Source organism: Otolemur garnettii, unplaced genomic scaffold (assembly GCF_000181295.1).
Source record: "Otolemur garnettii isolate 467f Iridium unplaced genomic scaffold, OtoGar3 scaffold00099, whole genome shotgun sequence".
Taxonomy (NCBI): domain Eukaryota; kingdom Metazoa; phylum Chordata; class Mammalia; order Primates; family Galagidae; genus Otolemur; species Otolemur garnettii.
Window position 1 is genome coordinate 3,252,690 of NW_003852494.1, and position 19,175 is coordinate 3,271,864.

At 53.8% G+C, this 19,175-nt stretch overlaps 1 protein-coding gene across 3 annotated transcripts in view; it reads left to right on the forward strand.

The window, feature by feature from the left end:
• The first annotated feature begins 1,413 nt into the window (after window positions 1–1,413).
• HIP1R (huntingtin interacting protein 1 related) overlaps window positions 1,414–19,175 on the forward strand; it is a 27,191-nt gene continuing 9,429 nt past the window's right edge. For all 3 annotated transcript variants that reach the window (XM_023516843.1, XM_023516844.1, XM_012809044.2), the window contains exons 1-7: window positions 1,414–1,587; window positions 13,603–13,666; window positions 13,961–14,103; window positions 14,314–14,370; window positions 15,383–15,463; window positions 15,730–15,806; window positions 16,120–16,181. In XM_023516843.1, the coding sequence (XP_023372611.1) occupies window positions 1,495–1,587; window positions 13,603–13,666; window positions 13,961–14,103; window positions 14,314–14,370; window positions 15,383–15,463; window positions 15,730–15,806; window positions 16,120–16,181 (577 nt within the window). In that variant the 5' untranslated portion in view covers window positions 1,414–1,494. The remainder of the gene's footprint in view (window positions 1,588–13,602; window positions 13,667–13,960; window positions 14,104–14,313; window positions 14,371–15,382; window positions 15,464–15,729; window positions 15,807–16,119; window positions 16,182–19,175) is intronic.

Genomic DNA, 19,175 nt, shown 5'->3' on the forward strand with positions numbered 1-19,175 from the left:
AGTTTACAGTCTAATCCAGGGACAGCTTTCAGGGTTATGTGGGCATCATATTCCTGACAGGCAAGTGATGCCTCACTTCAGAGAGCAAGTGATTTCCCATCTGCATTCTGACAGGAAAGCTAAGTACAGCAAAAACAAATAACAATCTGAGAAGCACACTTTGGGAGAACTTTGGGTTTTTATTTTTTTTTACTTCAGACTTGTGACCAATAATTTTAAAAAGAAGCCAATTAGGCTCAGCGCCTGTAGCTCAGCAGCTAGGGTGCCTACCACATACACCAGAGCTGGAAGGTTCGAATCCAGCCCTGCCAAACAACAAGGACAACTACAACCAAAAAAAAATAGCTGGGAGTTGTGGTGGGCCCCTTTCATCCCAGCTACTTGGGAGGCTGAGGCAAGAGAATCGCTTAAACCCAGGAGTTGGAGGTTGCTGTGAGCTGTGATGCCACAGCACTTAACCCAGGGTGACACAGTGAGACTCTGTCTCAAAGAAAAAAAAGGACTTTTTCTCTTTTATTGTTGGGGATTCATCCAGGGTACAAAGAACCAGGTTACATTGATTCCATTTGTTAGGTAACGTCCCTCTTATAATTGTGTCCCGCCCCCCAAATGTTAAAAGAATGTTATTAAAGTCTCCCGCCCCTTCCCCTTCCGTAGCATCTCCTCCCGGTACTTTGCCCTGCCTGCTCTGGTTGTGTTCCTATTTGCCTGCCTCGGGTACCAGCCCAATTCTGTCCCAAGCCTAGGCCCTCATTGTCCCCTGCCCTGGCAAGGTGTCCTGTTGCTGAGCCTGCTGACAATGAAAATTCACCCCAGATCTCCTAACAGATGCAGTTTTGTTAAAGATGCACAAAAAGGGAGCGCTTAATTATGCATTTTTACACACTCATTAAGATCAAAAAGGGGGGGGAAGGCAGTTTGTGCTGCCATAGACCAGACTAATGAAGGCCAAATGTTCTCCAATTAACCAGATCTTGCCCTAGTGTAGACACGACTTAGTGGGTTCAGGGATGGGGCGGGGATAGGTGGGGTAACTGGCCGCCATTCCGCGAAGGAGGGAACAGGAGCTAGGTTCACCCCTTCCCTCGGGCTTAGTTTAGGAAGGGGATGGAAGGAAGCCACAACCCGTGGTCTTAGGGGGCAGGGCGTGTCCGGAAGTAGGAGGGGTTGGAGGTGTGAGGGGGGAAGGGCGTGCCTGAGGCTGGGGGCGGTGCTTGTGAGTGTCCTGGGGTAGGAGCGGGCTGGAGGCGGGGGCGGGGGTGGGGATGGAGGTGTGCAGGGGAAGGGGAGTGCCGGAACCGGGGGAGGGGCGGGAAGGGGTGTGTCCGAGACTGGAAACTTGTGCCGGGGCGTGGCCTGCTCCACCCGCCGGGGGGTAGGGGCGGGGCAGGCCGAGGCTCCTCCTGGCGGGCGCGGCGCGGCGGCCTCGCGGTGCCTAGGCTCGGGTGGCCGGGCGGTGTATCGCTCAGTCGCTCGGAGCCGGGCGGCGGCAGGATGAACAGCATCAAGAACGTACCGGCGCGGGTGCTAAGCCGCAGGCCGGGCCACAGCCTGGAGGCCGAGCGCGAGCAGTTCGACAAAACCCAGGCGAGCGGGCGGCGGCGGGCCCGGGTCCCCTTTACCCTTGCGCGCGTCCCGCAGGGCTCTGGAGCTGCGGGGCCGGGCGGGGGGGCGGCATCGGGGTCCAGCCTGCGGCCACCTGGGTACCCGGGAGCTTCCTGACTTACCCCCTCCAGCCTCCGCGGCCAGAGCCACTCGAGCGCAGGTGAACCGGAAGCCGCGCTCCTGCCGGTCGCCCGGGCCCAGACGCGCCGGGGCCGAGGGTCTGGGGCCCGCTGGGGCTGGTTGGGCGGGAGCAGCTTTGGGGCCGGGGGTCAGGGTGTACCCAGGGCCCAAGTGCGCCGAGGCCGAGGGGGCTGCGGGTCAGGGTGTGCCCGGGGCCCAGGTGCGCCCCGACCGATGCGGCCCGCCTGAATCTCTCCGCCTGGCCGGGCCATCCTTCCCGGCTGCTGCCACCTTTTCCCATTTCTGAACACAGACGCCCCTACCCTTCCCGGGGAAGCCCTACATTTTCTTGAAGGAAACTCCCTGCCTCCTTTTCTTGTGAGCTGTTTTCCAGAACAATACGGTATCTTATTATCTGCTGGTGAAAAGTTTCACCTTATGTCGCCAGACTTGTTTGCCCGAGCGCTGGTGCACGTATAAATAGGTTCACACCCCCTCACTAAATACCGGCGCCTGACAGACAGAAACTTCCTGGGGCTCCCTTCCTGCGCTTCCCACGCGCTGCATCTCTTCCAGATGCTGCTCTCCTAGAAAGGTGGTTTTAAAAATTAAATAATGGCGGGGGTGTGCATTTGTGCGTGTGCTTGTATCGAGGACGTGCCATGCAGGCGTTGCTGTGCTTCTGGTTTCCTGTCCTTTTTCATTTTACAAACTCTGAGGCGTTCTTGTGCCTAGGGGGTGGGGGGGGGGCACTTGTTTGCTGGAAATGGATCAACCGAGACTGAAACGACTGAAAATTTTTACTTTAGAAATAAAGAAACCCAGAGGTCCCCTTCCACCCCACTCCTGTCTGAAGCAAGTTGGTGACATTTGCATTTGTGGCTGGCATTTAGCAAGTTCCGTTCTTCGTGTCCTTGCAGGGACTTCTGGGGTGCTTTCAAATCGAGTTAGCACATGCAGTCTACCAGAGAGTTCATTTTGAAATGAGAGAAAACACAGGGAGACCCTCTAACCCTGGGGTTTGTGATTGACAATGAAAGCAATAAAACCTCAAACACCCATCCTTTGTGAATGCCAAGTGCTGAAACCAGCCTGGCTGCAAATTACCAATTTATTCTTGTGATCACTGTCATCATCATCATCTGGTTCAGCCTGGATAGCCTGTCATAAGTGTGGCATTTAATTTAAAGTCATTAGTACATAATTGTGCCAAGAACTTAAAGAATCACTGGGAGAAAACCTTTATTGGCAGAGAGAATTTGGGTGTTGTGGAAAATTTTGTTCATTCATTGATTTTTAGATTTTTCCCGTGCTTTTTAGGAGGTACAGATAAAGAGGTCTCATTGCTTCACAGAAGAGATGGAATTTAAAGGGCCAGGTTCATTGATCTTAATCTTAAATTATAAGTCTAGGGCAGCTTTCCTTTCTGTGAAAGAGAAAGCATTTTTGATCTAGGACCACACATTTTGGTGGTTGGTTTGGTACACAAGAAGGTGGATTGTTTTGTTTTGCTTCTTGGATTTTTTTCTCAGGGGCTGAGAGGCATGCTTTGTACTGAGTAGTGAATAAGTTTGTCATGGATGAATTTCATAGGACTTACCCCTGTGAGTCCCTGTGAATCTCATAGGACTTACTCCATTCTAGGGCCCCCTTTTCTGGGAAGATGGAGTTTGGTTTCAGTGTCTGGTTTTGCTTGTCTTTGCAGTGACTTACCAACGGATATAAGAATGAGATTTTGTACGTGGTTAATATTTAATTAGATCATTCCCAGAAATATCCAGTGAGCTGCTAGCCAGGCCCCATGGTAGAAAGGGCCTGGAGAGCTGATATTGCTGTTTGCATGTCTCCTTCAGGACAGAAAATAGCATATCCAATCCAGGAGCCCAGCTTCCGTATGGTGTGTACCACCTGTCTTGACATTGACCCTAGCACCATATACCAGCCTCCTTTTCCCTCTCTTGGGCTTCTGACTCAGGAGGAAGAGAAAGAAGTATTCTTTTTTTTTTTTTTTGAGACAGAGCTGCAAGCTGTCGCACTGGGTAAAGTGCTGTGGCATTACAGCTCACAGCAACTTCCAACTCCTGGGCTCAGGCGATTCTCCTGCCTCCGCCGCCCAAGTAGCTGGCACTACAGGCGCCTGTCACAACACCTGGCTATTTTTTGGTTGCAGCCATCATTGTTTGGCAGGCCCGGGCTGGTTTCGAACCCGCCAGCTTAGGTGTATTAGCTGGTGCCTTAGCTGCTTGAGCCACAGGTGCCAAGCCAGACATTGTGGCGGGCACCTGTAGTCCCAGCTACTTAGGAGGCTGAGGCAAGAGAATCACCTAAGCCCAACAGCTGGAGGTTTTTGTGTGCTGTGATGCCACGGCACTCTACTGAGGGCGACAAAGTGAGACTCTGTCTCTTAAAAAAAAAAAGTATTCTTGATAGGACACACCTTTGTAGACATCTCCAGGGTTAGTACTTTAGTTCCTTTGGTAATTAAAAACCCCTTTCATCGGCTCGGCGCCTATAGCTCAACCGGCTAAGGCTCCAGCCACGTACACCTAAGGTGGCGGGTTCGAATCCCCAGCCCGGACCCGCCAAACAACAATGATGGCTGCAACCAAAAAACAGCTGGGCGTTGTGGCGGGCACCTGTGGTCCCAGCTACTTGGGAGGCAGAGGCAGGAGACTCGCTTGAGCCCAGGAGTTGGAGGTTGCTGTGAGCTGTAATGCCATGACACTCTACCCAGGGGGACAGCTTGAGGCTCTGTCTCAGAAAAGAAAAAAAAAAACTCTTTCATCATGGGTGGCGCCTATGGCTCAAAGGGTAGGGTGCCGGGCCCATATGCTGGAGGTGATGGGTTCAAACCCAGCCCCGGCTTAAAAAAAAAAAAAAAAATCATGACTTGGCGCCTGTGGCTCAAGCGACTAAGGTACCAGACACATACACCTGAGCTGGCAGGTTCGAATCTAGCCCAGGCCCGCCAAACAACAATGACAGCTGCAACCATAGCCGGGCATTGTGGTAGGCGCCGTAGTCCCAGCTACTTGAGAGGCAGAGGCAGGAGAATCACTTGAGCCCAGGAGTTGGAGATTGCTGTGAGCTGTGATGCGACTGCACTCTACCCAGGGCACCAGCTTGAGGCTCTGTCTCATTAAAAGAAAAAAAGAAAGAAACCCTTTCAAATGGAAATGACAAAATTTTCCCAGCTTCTCGTTGTTGTTGTATTCTGAATATAGAATGCTACAGAATATAGTATGCTGACTCTGGGTCTTTCCCTCTGCTCTTTATTCCTTCTGTATTCCTTTCTATCTAATAAATCCTGGGGATTTATTTACCACTGGGGAAAAGAAAAGAATATAGTAAGCTGTGTTCTAAACCTGAAAATTGCCTGTACTATTAAAAGTCATGGAATGCACCTGTAGGCAGGCACACCTGAGTTCTGGCCTGTGTCCCTGGGTGTGTTGCTTAATTCCTAAATCTGTTTCCTTGTGTATAAAAATAGGGATAGTTCCATCCACTGTAGACAGCTGTTCTGAGGTGTGATACCATAAGGTTGGCTCTGTAATGGTCCTACAGAGATGTCCACGCCCTAGATCCCGGAACTGTGAATGTGATACTGCTTGGTAAGGGAAATTAAGGTTTCTCATCAGCTGGCCTTGAGATAGAGCAATTAACCTGCCTCACCAGGTGGGCCCTATGTCATCACAGGGATCTTTAAATGTAGATGAGAGCGGCAGGAGAGAACAGAGTAATGCTATGTGGGAAAGACTCCACTGGCCACTGCGACATTAGCCAAGGAATATGGGCTCCTCTGCTACCTGGAAATGGCTGGGAAATGGGATTCTCCCCTAGCACCTAGAGAAGGAAATCCAGCCTTTATCGAACCTTGTGTTTAGCTGTGTGAGACCTGTTTCAGACTCCTGATCTCCAGAACTGTGAGATGATGAACTTGTGTTGTTTTCAGCCACTAAGTTTATGGCGATTTGTTCTAACAGGCATATCACATGAAACTAGTACATATAGTATGTAAAGCCCGTGGCACTGTACCTAGCACATAGTAGGGGCACAGCAAATAGTCAGCTAGCTGTCCTCTCTTCCCTACCTGGCCAAAAGGTGTTAAAATCTGAGAAGGGTCTCAGAACTTCCTTGAGAGGAGAAAGCTGTCTTTGAAACATGTCATAGATGAGGGCTTAGCAGATTGGGGAGTTCTGGAAATTGCTGTTCCTGCCTTTTCCCTTTCTGTCAGCCCCTTTGCCTCTCTGGGCCTCAGTTTCCCTTGCAGGATATGGCCCTAGAACCCAGAAGCTTCCTCTCAGGTTAGGACGAGAGAAACCCTTTTACACAACAGCCCGAGGCTTCTGGCTGCTGTGCCCTGAGCCCTGCCTGATGGGTGAGCATTAACCATGGACAAAACTGCCTGTGTGTGAGTACTGTGGAGGGGTCAGCGTGCAGAGCAGTTCGCAGGTCTGATTTTCCAAGTCAGTGACTTGCCCCTTAGCAGCCCCTGTGGAACTAAAGTGCTGTAAGATTAACATGTATCGACAACTCAGGACATCTTAGGCAGGCCACATGCCCGGTGGGAACAGGTGATGGGCCACGTGTGTGACTATAGATCATCTGGCAGCCACTAGAGACGTCAACAGAAACAGGTGGAGTTAATTACAATTGCACCTAATGTTTAAACCTGTGTATCCAAAATACAGCCCTTTTAGCATATAGTCACTATAAAAATCATGATGGGGATATCGTACATTCTTTTTTCACCTAAATCTTGGAAATCTGGTCTATATTAACCATTCCTGTCTCATCTCCATTTAGATCCCCCAGTGCTCAGCAGTCCCTCATGGCTAGCAGCTGCTGTGCTGGGCAGTGCAGGTGTTAGAATCCCCTGAGCAGCTTTTCAGACAAGGAGATTTATGTGATTTGGTCTGGATTAGAGCCTTGGGCATTGGTATCCTTTTTTATTTTTATTTATTTAGAGACAGAGCCTCAAGCTGTCGCCCTGGGTAGAATGCTGTGACATCACAGCTCGCAGCAACCTCCAACTCCTGGGCTTAAGCAATTCTCTTGCCTCAGCCTCTCAAGTAGCTGAGGGCTACAATGCCCAGCTATTTTTTGGTTGTAGTTGTCATTGTTTGGGAGGCCGGGCTAGATTCGAACCCGCCAGCTTTGGTGTATGTGACTGGTGCCTTAGCTGCTTGAGCTACAGGGGTTGAGCCTGGTATACTTTTTAAAGTTCCCCCACAGGCTGGCAAGAGGTGTTTGGGAGTTTACCCTGAATTCTGGTTTGAAAGTGGCTCTCAAAAACATGAGATGCTTTCAGACTTCTGTATTTTACACAGGCAAGTCCCTCTGCTCTGATCTGTCACCTTTGCCCTGCAGAGCCTCCTCTGAAGGGCCAGGCAAACCTGAGCATAGTGCTCGCTTTGCTGTAGCATAACGTCTCATAAAGACTGCTTCATACCAGGTCACTGACCCCTTTCTGGGCTCCCCCATAAATGTTTACAGTTATAAGTGCCTGGCCCTGGAATTGGGAAAGAAATCTATACCCTGTGCTGGATGGCCAGCATACCCCCAGCCTCACCACTGTCCTGAGGGCAGGTGTGGACTGGCTTCCCACTGTGTGCAGACATGGCATCTGGTGCTCAAGCACACTGGAGGGATAGAGGCAGCCAGGGTGCCCTTCTGAAGGAGAGAGAACCAGCTCCTAGTGCTGCCAAAGATCAGCCCAGCAAGCAGTGGGTGTTGAGCTGTGCCTTCCTGGGCATGTGCCCCACTGCCTACACCACAACATCCTCCTTTTGGTTCAGCCCTGCTAGCCCATGCCACCGACCTGATTCCCAGTTGCCCGGCTCACTTGTGCCTACATCTGTGTCACCTGGTGGGATAGGGCTGCCTGACGTGCATTAGCCCCCGTGGTAAATTCGCGGGGGCTGTTTACCGTAGATCTGTTGACCTGCAACTCTAGTGGGTGCTCTGGGCACAAATCATCCATGACCCCAGGGGGTTGAGACAGTCAAGCTGTGGCAGGATAGTGAGAAATAAGGTCCTGGGTTCAGCCCTGGCTGTCACTTCACTGCTATGTACCTCTATTTCCTCACCTGCAAAATGAGGGCATTGATGGTCCCACCTCCTGGGGATGCTGTGGGCACTTATGGGAGTTCCCAGGGCCTGGCATGTGGTGAGTGCAGCTGAGCAGACTGGGCAGAAGGAAGCAGAGACCAGCTCCTGTTGGTCTCTGTCACTGCCCTTAGTTTGGCCACCTGTAAGTGAGGAGGACCTGGGGAGCTGGGGCTGTCAGGGAGAGAGGCATGGGGGATGTGGGGGATGAGGGACTCCAGAAAGTGTTGCACTGCCCATCCCTTCAAGAATGAGCCCACAGGTACTCAGGTTCCAAATGCTTTCCAGGTAGGAGCCCTGCCTCTGGGACATTATCCAGGGGAGGGTGGACAGCCCCAGGGACATGTGGGGCAAAGCCAGCATGGGACTTCCCTTCAGAACTGCCTGCCCTACTGAGTAGGGAGGAACAACATAGACAGGCCCCTTCCCTGACCTGGCCTCCAGACCAGTGTCACAGCCCACCCTGTAGCCCTAGCTATTTGTAAATGAAACTCATCTGGCCACTAAATTAAGGCATCTGGGACCAGAAAGCCTCTGAAGTGGGATCCAGGCCTGCTTGACTAAGGGACAGGGACACAGTGGCTAACCTGAGACACTTAGCCAAAAGAAGACATTGCCAGTGGCTGCACTGTGGGTGACACCGTGCTCCTTCTCCTTCTGCCCAAGCTCCACTGTGCTTCCAGCCCTAATAGTATTATTTGAACTGTCCCTGTTTCCCTGACATGGCTTAATGGCCCAGCAGAGCTGAAGGAAGTGGGCAGATGTGAGTGGGTAGGTGGATATGTATTTGGAGCAGGCCCTCGGGAGAAGGTGGCCTTGCTCCCCACCAACCTGACCTCTCTGAGTTGCCAGAGGGTCCATGTGCCTGGCCAGGACTACTCGGTAAGGGTCCTAAGTGAATGGATGCCTGGGGACTAGTATGTCTCCCTTCTTTGATGCCACCCTCTTGGTGAAGCTTCTACTGTGGGGAATGACTGAGCCCATGGAGAAAAGTTTAGTTTGGGCGGGATTGTTTTTACTCTTCCTAAGATAAACACAATCCTGAAATTGCAGTAAGTCTGTCTGCCCAAGGGTGACTCAGACCCCTGGCTTATAAGGCAGACAGGTTTGTGGAGTGATGTCACCAGGGCACATGGGCTGGCTGCCTATCCCTTCCAGAGCTGGCACTGTGGAGGCGCAAGACAGAGCTAGTCCTCCTCAACCTCCCATGTGTCGCCCACAATGCTTGGGGCAGAGGTGGCACTGGCTGCGACTTTGTAGCCAGCATCTTGGGGAGGGAGTCTCCGCCTGGGTTTGTGAGCTGTCCTCCAAAGGTTCTGTAAATGTGGAATGATGCGGAAGCCAGGACCAAGCAGGACAGAGTGCAGGTGACAAGGATGCCTGTTGAATTGCTTTTCTGACTTCCTGTCAGCCAGAGCCGTCCAGCCAGGCCCCTCTACTGCTGTGCGTGTGGCCCCTCGGCTACAGAAACCCTGTGTTCCCACTGGGCAGTGGCCTCTGGGGGGCAAAGGCGTTTGAATAAGAGCTCTGTCCTTCAGACAACTCTGTGGAAATGTTAAAGCAAAATAACTCACCCTGCTGCCAGCTTCCCTGTGCTCTGGCTCTTTGAAGAATGTTCTTGGCCCTGCCAAGTGCCGCTGTTAGGCATCGTGATAACAGCACGAGGAGGCCTCCATCTGATTTCATTTCAGGATTGATTTTAAAAATAGAAATTGTTTATAGTTACTTTTACTATTTAATTCTAGTGGTTAAGTTATTCGCTGGAGAAAGAGACAGTGGCTTGAAGCTGCTCAGTGCTCGCATGTGACAGCACTCTTGTTCCCAGAGTGTACCCTTCCACTCACCCAGGGAGGCTTACTGACTGCCAGCTGTGGGTTTGGGCTCTGGAGACATGGAAGGGAGGAGGATGTGCTTGTGTTGCGGGGTAGAGGACAGAGTATAAATGGCGAACAAAAAGAACTCCAGTGCCTCCTGGGTCTCCTGTGCCCAGGGCCACAGGGTACTGCCTGGGTGGTGCGGGTCCCCCAGGCGATGATGGTGTGGCCATTGACCAGGGCCTCCCAGCATAATCGCCTGGCCTCATTGGTAGTGTTTGTTCCCATTTGGAGTTAGAGCTGGGGGCCTCTCGGGAGTATCACTCACCTCACTCAGTCCTCCCCGGCCTAAAATAGCCCCCATTGAGGTGTTTGCCAGGCTGTCTCCTATGAGTCCTGGTCCAGGGACAAGTGCTGTTGGCAGCTGTGGCCTCTCTAGAGCCAGTGGGCCCTATGTGTGCAGTTTCCCTCTATGCTGAGCACCCAAGGTGGCATGAGGATCGCATGTTCAGGATAGCACCTGGTGGGGCAGTGCCAAGCCTGTAGTAGACATTTTTATTATTTATGACCTTGGGCAAGCGAGAGGCCTTCTCAAGCCTCCTTGTCCTCATTTGCCTGCTGCAGGGTTGCTCATGAGGACTGAATGAGACAGCACAGGCCCTGTGTGTGGTTCAGCTCTGTAAAGATCACTTCGTTATTGGGCATGGTGACCTGGTTGCCTGCCAAGCCACAGGTGATGTGTTTTTGTGAGCCTGGTGGTGCTGACGGTGCCCAGCGCATCTCCAAAGCACTGGGCCCTGGCAACCAGTGCTTCTGTCCTTCAGCCCTCTGTGGGCACCCTGACCTTTGTCCCCCTACCACTGCCCTTCCTGAAGGTTAAGCCCTTTCCTGTTGCCACCCGGGAGAATGTGAGCAGGGGTGAGGCTCTGGGCTTGATAGGTTTGCCCAGACTGGAGGGGTGCAGTCCCCCCAGCTCCCTTCCTCAGGTCCCCAGGATGTCTCCCAGCTGCTTTTTCCAGAGACACTGTTCCCTGCCCTGTTCAGAAGCTCAGACACCGTCACTGGGTCCTCAGGCACACTGCCTTGTCCTCCCACCTCTCAGAGCTGCATGACAGCCCTTCCAGGCTCTGTCTGAGAGGCGCCTTCTCCCTGGGAGTCAGGCGGGGGACGGGGTGCTAATGCCTCCTTTCCCAGCGCTGGGTTTTCTGTACAACCTCAAGGGGTTAAATCTGTCCAGGTCCGTGCTGCCCCCGGGCTGCCTGCCAGAGAACTCCTAGCCATGGGCCTGGGCTTCCCCCAGTATCCCCAACTCAGGCAGTTTTCCCACCTTCAAAATGGGGAGCACCGTATCCTCCCCATGGAGTTGGTGTGAAGGTGACATGCTGAGCACCTTGGGACCCAGAACAGTGAGACCTGCCTTGAGGCTTTGTCAGAAGTGCCCAGTGAGCACCATTGCTGGTCCACTTTCATCCCTAGAGCCACTTCCTCCTAGGAGGTCCCACCAGGCAGGCTGGGGAGGCCTCTCCTGGGATGAGGCTTGGCTGCTGTGGCTGGGAGGAGTGGCAAGGCCCTCACTGCCCACAGACGTCCACTGTGCGAGCACTGAGCCTCCTTGTGTGGTGCCTGAGACTGGTGCACACATCTGCCCTCCCTGCACACAACGGGGCTGTGTTCCCGGGAGCCAACCAGTGCCCCGCCCGGAGGGTCTCATCCCTGCCGCCAGCGCTGGCAGCACTGAGGCCTCATGTGCAGCGGACTGTGCCTTGTGCCAAAGTGGTGCCACCACCCTGTGCCCCAGGGCCACCCCTCCCTATAGAGAAAGTTGTGTACAAGGAACTTTGAGGGGCTAAGATCTCAGCAGTGCCCCTGGGCAGAGCTGCTAAACTCAGGCCAGGAACCATGATAAATGAGGAAGGAAGCAGCACGTCAGGGCTAACACGCCTCAGAGAACTATAAATTGGGGAGGTGCAGGTCGAAACAGGTGGCCGCAAGAGAATGCTGGTGAGGGCCCCCACAGAGGGTGCTAGGGGATGTTTTTCCCACAGGAAGTCTATGGTGGCCATGTCACTTTGGTCTTTCCTGGCCCAAGGAGGAGGAGAGGAACCCCTGTCTCAGCCGCTCCCTGGGGTCTCCTCCACTGGAGAGAGAGTTCCCTGTCTGTGTCTGCTGCCTCCGTGACCTGCTTGAGTAGCTTCAGCTCCACCCTTCCGGCCAGCAGTCTTCCAGGCCAGGTGGCAGCTCAGGTGTCAGGACAGTTGGGGATGGGGTTACACACCTGGTATGTGAGACAGGACACACTTTGTATGCGGGCTGGCGGTCGCTTGCCTAGCAGCTATAGCAGAGCTGGGGGAAGGCTCAGCCCCACCCTGGGAGCCCCTCACCCCAGAGGAGAAATGAGGAATCATAGAGGACATAGCATTGAGTCAGGCAGACCTGGCCTTGAGCCCTGGCTTTGCCCTTATTAGCTGTAGAGACAAGATACACAGTCCTCTGTGCCTCAGTTTCCTCACCAAGAAAACGGAATCATAACTGCTTCCTTGGGCTGTTGTGGAGGTGCATTGCTGAGCCTGGCAGGTGGTGAGCCCTTGGTGTAGCGGCCAATTCTTGTGATCCTTGTCCTCTCCACAGCCACTGTGGCAGGCAGAATCCTGCCTTGGTGGCTTGTGAATGCTCATGGCTTGTTGCAGTTTGTTCAAGGAAGGACAGTGAGAGCCAAGGCCAGGGGATGGACACATGGCAGAGACAGGGCAGAGGCTTCAGGATGAGAAGCCTGAGCCAGCTGGTGTTCCCTCAGGCCTGAGAACCCTCTCTCGCTGGCCTGGGGGATGGGCTCAGCGTGGCCACAGGGGTCACTGCATGCAAAAGGGCCAGTCTAGCACTGCACATCCAGCTTCAGTCTAAGGCCCGACCAGGAAGGGCCATCGGTCCCTGGGCTGCCATTTCTGATGGAGGACGTTTCATGATGAACAGCGTAATTGCCTCTGCCAGGCAGGGGTCATCACTGCTGTTCAGGTGCCAGGAGAAGAGTATGGTGGCCTATGAGGGAAAAGAGAGTGCCACACTGCCCCTTGGGCTGGCCCCTCACTATCCAGGGCCCTGCAGTTCCCACCAAGGGGGGCTCTTCTCAGTCCACAGACACCTGTCATGGGTGGACAGAGGCTCATGAGGCCTGTTCTGGGTGGAGGAGAGAACATACCCACTGGGACCCCAGGCCAGGCTCAGTGTGTCTGCAGGGACCAAGAGCCTGCCTCAGGGGCACAGCTACCTCTGAGAAGGCTTCTCGGAAGAGTAGGCTTTGAGCTGGGGTGGGAGAGGCCTCCAGACGCCAGGGTTCTCGGCCTTGGTTGAGTGTGAGGTTGGCTTGTTCAGGTCTCAAGTGATGACAGCAAGTGTGCTGAGCAGACTCCCCTCCAGCCTCCCCACCTTTGGCGGCCACAGGTACCCCTCGTTGGTAGGGATAGTAGCAGTCTCACAGGGCCTGGACTTGATCTGGTTGGACCTTGTCAGACTCCACACTGCCTTGGCCCTGCCTCTGGAACAGCAGGGAGGACACACATCTGGAGAGCTGGCTTCCGAGGGGTAAAGGCAGAGGAAACCACATCAGGCCACAGCTTGGGACCAGTGGACCTTGTCTCCTGGGATAGCTCAGTGTGGGGTTTCACGCAGAGTGGTCCCCTGGGCCCATAGCCCAGCTTTGACCCTTATTTCCAGACCCTGAGATACCCCATGGCTTTGTGGTGGCAGGTGTCATAGTTCTAGCTACATAGATTGTGTAGAGGAAGGGTCTTCAGAGGCCTGGTCTGATTAGCATGGGAAGGTCCTCCCTTCTCCATCACTGTACCTACCGTCAGCCTCAGCAGAATCTCGGTCTGTTGTTGCCCTTTGCCCCTTTGGGTTGTCTCTCCCAGGAAGACTGCCTGGGGGCTTCTGAATGTTGCCTTCTTCCCCCACACAGGCCATCAGCATCAGCAAAGCCATCAACAGCCAGGAGGCCCCTGTGAAGGAGAAACATGCCCGGCGTATCCCTCTGCCTGTGCCTGGGTGGGAGCATGTAGAGGCCTTGGGGTCCCAGCCCTGAGCCACGTGGGGAGTACCTCTGTGGCTTCAACCTCACCAGGCCTCACACCTGGCTTATCCCCTTCCTTGCTCTGAGTCTCACCACAGAAATGCCACTATTGGTCTAGTTAGAGTCTTGGGACACAGGCTTGCCTTGTGTCTTGTTCTGACCCCCATGAGCCCTCAGCAGTGGTAGCCTAATACCAGCCACCCTGCACTTGTGTCTTTGCCTCCTGCATTTGACCTTGACCCTGTAGGCATCATTCTGGGTACACACCACGAGAAGGGAGCCTTCACCTTCTGGTCCTATGCCATTGGTCTCCCGCTGCCCAGCAGTGCCATTCTCAGCTGGAAGTTCTGCCACGTCCTCCACAAGGTCCTACGTGATGGACACCCCAACGTGAGTGTACAGAGGGTGGGAGGCCCCTGTAGGTGGAACAGCATCTGCTTTAAATGCATAGTCCTGTCCCTGTGTATGTCACCATAGCGCAGGACTGGCTGGCCCTGCCTGCTGCCCTCTACCTCAAACCTCCCATCTCTGTGGGAGTGAGGGTCTCAGGACCCCTTCCTCATGGTCCTAGATTCTTCATCCCTGTCCTCCACATGGCAGGTACTACATGACTGCCAGCGGTACCGGAGCAACATTCGGGAGGTCGGAGATCTGTGGGTAGGTGCCAGCAGCCGGGGTGCCGCTGCACCCTGGAGTCTAGTCAGGACCCTGCTCGGAGTTTAGGGACCTTGTCAGCTTGCAGGGCTGAGGGGATGGCAGCGCCCTGTGGGTACCCAGGTTCTCTCTCGCTCAGAGCAGAAGCCAGGGATGGTGATGCTATTTGAGGCAACCACAGGTGAGACAGTGGCATTGATGGGCATGGCAGCCTTGCAGTCAGGCCTGCCACAGGACATTCCACACACACAGCTCTCGGGCCCCTAGCTCCAGAAATCACCCAGAGTCTTTAGTCTCCCTGAGTTGGGAAATGTGATGACATCAGAGCCCAAGCCTGGTGTCTCAGTGGTGGTCGGAGAGCTGTGGGCAGGCACAGGCTCCTGGCTCTTTAGAAGTGAGGCTGGAAGTCTGTTTTCAGCATATTTGCTGCATGATTCTCAGATGCAGTAAAGCCCGAGCCCCAAGGACCCGGGTCCAGGATACACTATGTGAATCACTGGAGTTAGAGGTGCTCTGGGTGGCATGGGCCTGATTCTGGAGGAATCCCGCTGAGGGACAAGGGCAGGGCAGCCCCTGGGCCAGGAACCCACAGGGTGGCCCAAGGCCCAGGAGGGCATCGCCAAATTTAGAACCACTGCACTGACCCATGTCCTTTGAGTGAAGCATCCATGCCATGGTGCCCCTGCAGACAAGGCCCAGCTGCCATGACTGAGGGGATGTGGTGTTGGAGGAGGAGGGGGAGGACGTGGACAGGCCATGCACCAGCACTTTAATAAAGTGTCCCTGCTTGGAACTGGCCTGGTGCCCTACTCAGAGAACTCTCTACCCACAAGAGTTTCTTTGGCAAGAATGACAAGAAGAGAGATTAAGGGGGAAAGCTAGAGACAAAGAGGGCGGTTGGAGGCTGCCAGGGGATGTTTGTAGAGTGAAGAGGTGACAGGTTGCGTGGAGGGCTGGCACGTGGCCCCGGGTGTGTTCACAGGAGGGGACCCTACCCCGGGCTCTCCTCCCACAGGGGCATTTGCACGACCGATATGGACAGCTGGTGAACATCTACACCAAACTGTTGCTGACCAAGATCTCCTTCCACCTCAAGGTGGGATGTGAGGGGTTGAGGGCCCCCTGGATTTTTACTCTGCGACATCTGGGGACGTGTTGGGACATTGAGGGTGGGACCTTTCTCATCTGTGGGTTTGTCCATTCATCTTCCCATCCTGAAGCTCCTAGAACTCCTCCCTGCCTGGGCCTGCCTCCTAGCCCCTTGGTCATCTCCAGAGCCCAGGTCTGTGTGAGCAGGGGATGGGGCCCCGTGTGAGAGCCACCTGCACAGCTGCAGCTGAGGGCGGTTCATTCTCTCCACAGCACCCCCAGTTCCCTGCGAGCCTGGAGGTGACAGATGAGGTGCTGGAGAAGGCGGCTGGCACTGACGTCAACAACATGTGAGTGCCTCCACGTGGGTGAGTGGCCTGGCCTCTTCCCCCAGGCTCCCTGCTGGGCCTCACCTTACTTCATGCCTAGACATCAGGTGTCCAGCGAGTCTGTGGCCTTCTCATTCAAAGTCTATGCTCTCAGGGGAAGAGGCTGACATTAGAGGGGTGGGGTATATTTGTCAGCAGGCCTGTCCTTTGCAAAGGCAGTTTAACTCACCAGAACTAGCTGTTGACAGCTGTGTCCTCACCCTCACCTAGGGGTCCTGGGCCAGGCCACTGTGTCCACCGACCCCTTTCACTGCTCCCCCCTTCTCTTCTGTAGCTTCCAGCTCACCGTAGAGATGTTTGATTACATGGACTGTGAGCTGAAGGTCTCTGAATCAGGTGAGCCGTCCACAGAGGAGGTACTGGGTCTGAGTGTTCTGCTGAGGTCCAGGGTTGGAACAAGAAGGAAAAAGACACTAGTGACCAGGTTAACCTAATGTCCTCAAAGGCACCTGCCCCTCCAGGGGGCCTTGCCCCTCCAGGGGTAGGTAATGGGGCCAAAGCACAGCACACGTCTCCCTCCAAGTCACCAGGCCCCAGCAGGCATGTTCAGAGCTCAGGCTTGGCCTTCCCCCTGCCCGTTGAGCATCATTCTGGTGGCCTCAAGACCAGGAGGACGGGCATGGACGAGCTGTGAGCTACCTCTTTGGGTTCCTGCCCTGACCTCAGGGCATCTGTGGAGCCTACTCTAGAGAGTTTGTTTGGGTCATCATGCACATTTTCTGTTCTAAAAAGTCTCTGAGTAACAACAGACTTCTTAGCCTGGGAACTCAGCAGCCTTAGGACAGGAAATCTCGGAAGGCTCACCCTCCCGGCTGGCCAGAGAGGTGATTGTTCTAGGTGGCAGCTTCAAAACAACTTGTAGATGACTCATCGTTCTCCATTGGAGGGGAAGCAGCATTTTTAAGGAGTTAGAGATGTTTGGGGAAGCCGCTGGCCTCTGTGGCCAGGTGAGCCTGACAGGCAATTGGTTCTGGTGGATGACAGGTCAGCTGGAAGCTGGACCCTCTCTGCCTGGGGAAGGCCCACCCAGAACCCAGCACAGAAACAGAGAACACATGTTCAGGGTATAGCCCCAGGTGCCAGGCTATGCGTCCTGGCAGAGATGTGCTAAGCTTGAACCCCTCACAGGACAGAGGCTGTGTCCCCACCCTGTGCTGCCCTTGGCAGGAGAGGAGGCCATTGTGGGCATCCAGAAATCCCAATGGCTAAGTGAAGACCTGCAGGCATGCTCCCTGCACATGGCAACACTGGTGTCTTGATAAAAAAAAAAAGGAAGGAGACACAGGCAGGCCTAGGTACCTGACATTCTAGAGCAGTGGTTCTCAAACTGGGTTGTGACCCACAGGAACTGTATTAAAGGGCCGCAGCATTAGGAAGGTTGAGAACCACTGGTTTAGAGCATGAGTGGCAGGCACAGGGAGTCCCTGCCTCAAGGTCCGTACTGGCAAAACTCAGAAATGTTCTAAACACTTCTTGGTGGAGAACTGGCATCTTCTTGTCTGTGTGTAGCAGGGAACAGAGGGTGACTGTTAAGAGAGAGCTGTAGCTGACTCCACTATAGCTGGGAAAGATCTAGAAAACATTCTGCTGTGTTAAATAAAGCAGAACACAGAACAGTATACATATATGTGTCTAAAACCCAAAGCAGTACTTTACATATGCTTTAATTTTGCACAAGGAAAACATAATTAGAAAACATGTTATTAGAAATTAAGAATGTGGGCGGCACTTGTGGTTCAGTGGGTAGGGCGCTGGCCCCATATACCGAGGGTGGCTGGTTTGGACCTGGCCCCGGGAAAACTACACAGAAAAATAGCTGGGCATTGTGGCAAGCACTTGTAAGCACTTGTGGTCCCAGCTACTCAGGAAGCTGAGGCAAAAGACTCGCCTAAGCCCAAGAGCTGGAGGTTGCTGTGAGCTATGATGCTACAGCACTCTACCGAGGGTGACAAAGTGAGACTCTGTCTCAAAAAAAAAAAGGAAAGAAATTAAGAGTGAAGGGAGCCTGGGCAACATAACAAGACCCCATCTTTATTTTTAAAAATGTAAAAATAGGCATGATAGTGTTCACCTGTAGTCCCAGCTACTTAGGAGGCTGAGGCAGGAGGAGTGCTTAAGCCCAGGAGATCGACTTGGCACCTGTGGCTCAAGTGGCTAAGGCACCAGCCACATACACCTAAGGTGGCGGGTTCAAATCCAGTCTGGGCCTGCCAAACAACAATGACGGCTGCAACCAAAAAATAGCCAGGTGTTGTGGTGGGCTCCTGTGGTCCCAGCTACTTGGGAGGCTGAGGCAGGAGACTCGCTTGAGCCCAGGAGTTGGAGGTTGCTGTGAGCTGTGATGTACAGCATTCTACCCAGGAGGATAGCTTGAGGCCTTGTCTCAAAAAAGCCCAGGAGATTAAGGCTACAATGAGCCATGATTATACTTCTGAGCCACAGACTGTGTGACCTTATCTCAAAATAGTTTAAAGAAGAAAAAAAAAAGACAGCACTTTGTCTCTTCTTGTCCCTTCCCTCCCAGGTGCTCCCTGTTAACTATAGAGGTTTGCAAATAGCCTCGCCCCCCAGCAGGGCAAGAGCAGGACCCAAGGGGCTGGGACCATTCTTCTGGACCCGAGCTTGGGTCTGTTCAGCATGGGACCGCCCTGCCACCCTCCCTCTGGCTCGCTGCCCTTGCTGTTATTCCTCTGTGCCCCAGAGAAGCTGCCGGCCAAGGAGGAAGCAGCCTCATGTTTGTCCTTTGTCCCTCCTACTTGGTAGTTCAGATACAAGGCCCAATTGTCAGGGGCAGAGAAAACTGGCCTTGGTACAAGTGAGACTTTGGGGTCACTTGGGGTTTGCAGAGCCAAGTCCTGACCCCACTTGGGTGACTTTGGAGAAACCCAGCCTGTAAAATGGGGCCTTTGGGCTGCTCAGTCTTTAGTTGGCTTCCCTCTCTGAAACTCAGAGCAGGTTTGAGTTCTGAGGAGCTGTCCACCAGCCCTGTCAGTGGGGCATCTTGCCCTGGCCCACCCCAGCAGAGGCCTCTGAAACTCTTGACCAGCTGAGCTGGAGCTCGAGCTTGTTTTCCTGACCTTGTTGTCACCCTTGTTCTGGTTCTTAGGGGCATCTGGATCATAGCCTGGGCAGCTGCCAGCTCATAGGGCCCCTGTGCTGGCCACTGGTGTCCTAGTACTGCTTTAGAGATCTGCTTTCGGCTCGGCGCCTGTGGCTCAAGTGGCTAAGGCAACAGCCACATACACCTAAGGTGGCGGGTTCAAATCCAGCCCGGACATGCCAAACAACGATGATGGCTGCAACCAAAAAATAGCCAGGCATTGTGGCAGG